The 4763-nt window shown below is 61.8% G+C and overlaps 1 protein-coding gene across 1 annotated transcript; it reads right to left on the bottom strand.

Annotated features, from left to right (window-relative positions):
* Positions 1-674: 674 nt before the first annotated feature.
* On the bottom strand, positions 675-2194 carry H1-10 (H1.10 linker histone). The gene has a single exon (XM_079783779.1). It carries the CDS (start codon positions 1700-1702, stop codon positions 1082-1084), a length of 621 nt encoding a protein of 206 aa, XP_079639905.1. The 5' UTR covers positions 1703-2194; the 3' UTR covers positions 675-1081.
* Positions 2195-4763: the final 2569 nt, after the last annotated feature.

Genomic DNA, 4763 nt, shown 5'->3' with positions numbered 1-4763 from the left:
CCCCATCTATTGCCCTTCCCCCCCCTACCATCTACAGTCTACATAGGGATCAAAAGATCCCCTGCATCTCTCCCTTAACCCCAGCCCCTCCCCGCCCAATCTGGTACATGTACTACCCACTGTTCCAGAGCATTCCCTGGTTTTAAGATTGTCTTTTTATAGAAACATGTCAGAATACGACTCAGCCTGCTACCCAACTCAAAGGATAACTATCCATATGCTGGACACCAGAGCGTCTCCGGGCTAAGGGTCATTTTTCCCAATGTGCCCAGGAACCCTCCGATCCAGTCTGCACTCCAGATTAGCCAACAAACAGGACCAGTCAGTGCCTTGCTCAGGCTGCACCTCGGGATGTGGGTGGCGAGCCAGAGCCCAGGGCCTCCACATCTCCACCATCACATCAACACTAAGTCCCCCAGAATTGAGAATAATTTGCCTCCATAAAAGCCCAACCTGGTGTGCCCTTCTAAGAGCCCTGGTGCCCTTACCAGCAAATCCTGAAAAAGCACCGCCCCTCCCCCATCTCAAGGCCCAGGGACCCTTACCCCAGACCTGACCATCTCCAGCATCTTTCGAGCTGTGCGCACAGACCGGTCCCCTGGTGCCCATCATCCCACTCAAGAGTGCCGACCGCGCCCATCCCTGTTCCACTCGGAAGAAAATGAGAGCGGCTCAAAGGTTTAAACCATTTATTGTGCCCCCAAATGCTGGCGGGATGGAGGGAAGCGCCACGCAGTACCGCGCGATTGTTTGTCGCGCACCGAAAGGCGGGAAGAGTGGGGAGACGGAGGGCGGCACGGTGGCTTCGGCCAGTGGCGCCTACGAGCGGGTAACCATAGCGACAGCCGTTGCCAAGGGCGAAGAGCCAATGGGGGCGTCGCCAGGGCCGTTTCAAAATCCAAAGCAAATAAACAAAAAAACAACACACTACCACGATGGGCGGGGGATGGGAGGGACGGAGGGGCCCTGGGCCCCTCGCTGCGCTCAGCGGGCGCGAAGGCCTGGGCCAGGGAACCGTATAAAACTACATACACTTGGGATACAAAAACCGAACACCCGCCCGACCGGCACACCGGCGCGCTCACTTGCGGCCCTTCGGCACTTTGGGGACGCTGGGCTTGGCGGCCTTCTTCACCTTGCCCGCCGCCGCCGCCGCCGCCTTCTTCGCCTTGCCGCCTTTGTGCTTCTTGGAGGCGGCGCCCTTCTTGTGCGAGCGCTTCTCGGGCTTCGGGTCCGCGCGCCGGGGGGCCGCCGCGCCCGGGGCCGCCTTCTTGGCCTTGTGCACGGCGGGGGCCGGGGCGGTGGCGGCCGCCGAGCCTCCGCGCCGCTCGCCGCCGCCCTCCACCTTCTTGCGGTTGAGCTTGAAGGAGCCGTTGGCGCCGGTGCCCTTCACCTGCAGGAGCGTGTCGTTCTGCACCAGGGCCTTGATGGAATACTTCAGGTAGGTGCGCCCATTCTGCTGGTCGAACCACGGCACCTTCTTGGCCTCCGTGTAGATCTTGGCCAGCGACGAGCCGTTGCGCTCGCCCAGCCTGCGGATGGTCTCCACCACCAGCTGGCTGTACTTGCCCGGCTGGTTTTTCTTCTTGTTCTTCCTCTTCTTGGATGGGGACAGCGCCGCCGAGCCGCTAGCTTTGGCCGCCTTCTTGGCCGCTCCGTCGGCGGTCGTCAGCGGCAGGGCCTCCTCAAGCTCCACAGACATAGTGGCGAGCGGGTTGGTGGCGGGCCGGACGCGGAAGCCGGGTGGCCGCGCCGGGAAGAGGAAAGCGAGGGGCTGAGGGGACGCCGGGGAGCTGGGGGCGCGCGGCGGCTCCAGGCGGGAGCGGCCGCGGCCAGGCCTGGAGCCAGGCGGCAGGGCTAGGGCGGGGGCGGGGGCCGGGCCGGCTGGCGCCCCGGGCCGGGCCTGGGCCGGAGAGGGAGGAGGAAACCGGAGCTGGGAACGCGCCGGAGCGGAGAAGCCGCCCGAGGGAGCTGCCGCTGCCACCGCGGCCGCCAGAGCTCTGTGAGCGTGCGCGCTGCGCTCCGCCGGGGCGGGTGCCGCTGTTCCCTTTTATGGCTCCGCGGCGGACCACGTTGAGAACAACAACAGCCTGGTCCGGAGCCAGCTCCCACTTGTGCTTTTTGGAGCCCCTTCCTCGGCCGCTGGCTTCCCGCTCCGCACCTCCCCGGCCTCGGCGCGCGCTCAGTCCAGCGTCCCGGACAGTACCCGAGCCCGAGGGGCAGCGAAGAGGCGGCCTGTGCCTGGGAAGGCCCCGGCATTGGGGAACGGAGGGGCGCACCCTAGGCTGCGGAGCGCGAGTGGAGGGGGGCACCCGGTTTGGGGACGAATAGCGCAGGTCCTGGGGGAGTCCCCGCGGCCCTGAGCTTGGCGGGTGGCAGCCAAGAGTGCGCCACGTGCACCCACGCCCTGGCCGCGTCCAGGGAGCCCCCGTCCTGCTCGCGGGACCAGCTTTAATTTGTCCGAACTAACACAGGGCACGCCCTCACGTGGCCGGCTGGGGCAGTAGCTGGGACGTCTTCGAGGGGGCTTCGGCCCGGCCCGCCTGCAGCCGCCAGCCCGCGGCCTAGTTATGGGGCCTGAGTACTGCACCGGAGGAAGCCAGGAAGATGGCTGTGCCTCTCTGAGCGCGTTTTCTTGCCTCCCTCCCCCCACCACACACTGTTGATGTTCCAAGTACCCATTTTGTGAGTAACCACCACTGCCCCCCCTCCAAGCCAAATGGGGGCTCCTGGGTGGGACTGAATGGAGGGGTGTAAGGCCGCGGGGTAGTTAGTTGCTTTTAGCTCCCGAGCACACCCCTGCCCCCTTTCTAGAAAGGGAAGCTGAGAGTGGGTCCTGGAGAGACCTTACATACCGGGCGAAGACCCCTGCCGAGGCTGGTGGACATGAGCTTTGCTGGACCCAGTATTGGAGGCGCTTAGGAGGCGCGCGGAACAGTCTTGAATCCAAAGAAGCCTCCACTTTGGGGAAGCTGAGACTGCGGGGAGACACTGGGGAGGAGAGCTGACCCCCTTTGGAGTAAGTGATTTAAGGCCCCGGACCAAGGGGCCACTGCAGAGGTGCAAACAAGAACAAGCCCCCTGGGAGCCAAGCATGAGGAAGAGGAGGTGGATGGCAGGCTAGAGAATTAGGGTTCCAGAGTGCAGGGAGCTGGAGGCTACGAGGTCTCTAAATGGTGGGGGCATGGCACGTTTCGGGTCCTTCTGCCCCAGCAGGCTCCTCTGAGCGGGCGTGATGGTCCCCTCCTCTCTTGTAGGTTCTCATCTCTTTCATGGCGCTTACACAGACCCCATTTGCCCTCAGAGAGCTAGTGCATAAGCCCCAGGATGAAGCTGGGAAAGGTGAGCCGGTGTTCTTTGGGGGAGGAGGAGGTGGGGGAGGAGGAGGTGGTGGTGGTGGTTCAGGAACGGACTCCTGCCCCTTAGGGCAGTGCCTACATGCTATAGGAGAGAGGATAGATTGTAGTCCAGGTCCCTGCAAAGAAGGCCAACCCCTTCTCCCACAAAGGAGGACCCCCTGAATGGAACTATCTACCTAGATTTCTGAAAGTGACACAGAGCTGAGCCCCGGAAGCTGAACTGAATAGTGGGAAGGGTCTTGCAAAGACCCCACCGCTTGAGCAAAGACCTCGAGTTCTGAAATGCAGGGTGTGTGCTGGCTGGAGACTGGGGGCCGGGATTCATAGAGATGAGAGAGAAGTGGCAAAATGCAGATGCCACAACCACCCCACAGACACGTGTCTGCCCAGCGGGGGAGCCTGCCAAGAATGAGCAGAGGGCTCGCTGGGGAGGGGCATGGCGGCCCTCTCTGGGTTGGCCAGAGTGCCTGGAGATGGGTTGGGGACAGGGACACCCAGAAGAGAGCGGGCCAGAGGAACCCAGGTGGAGAGGAGGTGGCCAGGTGACTGGCTGAGAGGGGCTTGAGCTTTGGTCTCTGAAAAGTCAAAGGGAAAGCAGAGGGGAACACCCCTGATGGAACCCCAGTGTGGGCGGCAAGGGCGCCTCCCAGATGGACGTTTGTGCCGCCATCACTGGAGAGGAGGTCGCTGGAAATGTGAATCTGGAGCTGGTGGCAGCAGCATGGTGGGAGGGAAAGGAGGACGTGGGAATGGTAGGAAACGGAAACTGCTCCTTTGGAGTCGGAGGAGAATGGGCAAAGAGGAAGGAAGAAACCAGGTGTAGTTGGTGTCGTGGAGGCAGAGGAGGAGGGAGTTTCAAGAAGGAAGGGCTGGGCCATCAAAGTGTCACCCTCTCAGAAAGTGGATCTATCATCAGAGCGGAAGACTCAGCAAAGCTGAGGCGCCTGGTGAGCTTCCAGCCACAGAGGCCAAGCTCACCACTCCCAAGACCCACAGGCTGGACTCCTCATTTCACCCAGTGTTTTTGTTTTTTTAAAAAACTAAATTAGTTCCAGGATTTTTAAAAAGCAGGCGATTTCAGATAAAAATGCAGTCCACATTTCCGATTTCCCTTTTTAAAAAAAAATCTGATTTGACCTGGGTTGGGGAGAGATGGGATGGGCTTCCTGCAGATAAGCCAGACTCCCAGAACCGTGTGGGGCAGAGAGAAAGTTCTGGAGCCCTGGCCATAAGTGGAGGAGAGAAGGAATCACTGGCGGCCCAGCAGGCAGGCAGTGTGGTCCAGGCCAGCGCTGTTCAGAGTCCATCCCAGCCCTGACAGATCCCTTGTCCTGCCAGTGGAGGGGGTGCTTTCGCCAAAAGGTGGGCTGGCCGCCTGTGGGCCTGTGGGCCTGTGGACCAGGG

This window comes from Cnephaeus nilssonii (genome assembly GCF_951640355.1).
Source record: "Cnephaeus nilssonii genome assembly, chromosome: 11".
Lineage (NCBI taxonomy): Eukaryota > Metazoa > Chordata > Mammalia > Chiroptera > Vespertilionidae > Cnephaeus > Cnephaeus nilssonii.
The sequence above is the reverse complement of the archived record's forward strand: the minus strand, read 5'-3'. Positions and strand labels throughout refer to the sequence as shown.

Bases quoted from the DNA above. Each gene is read 5' to 3' on its own strand.
- H1-10 (XM_079783779.1), bottom strand. From the start codon at position 1,702: ATGTCTGTGGAGCTTGAGGAGGCCCTGCCGCTGACGACCGCCGACGGA.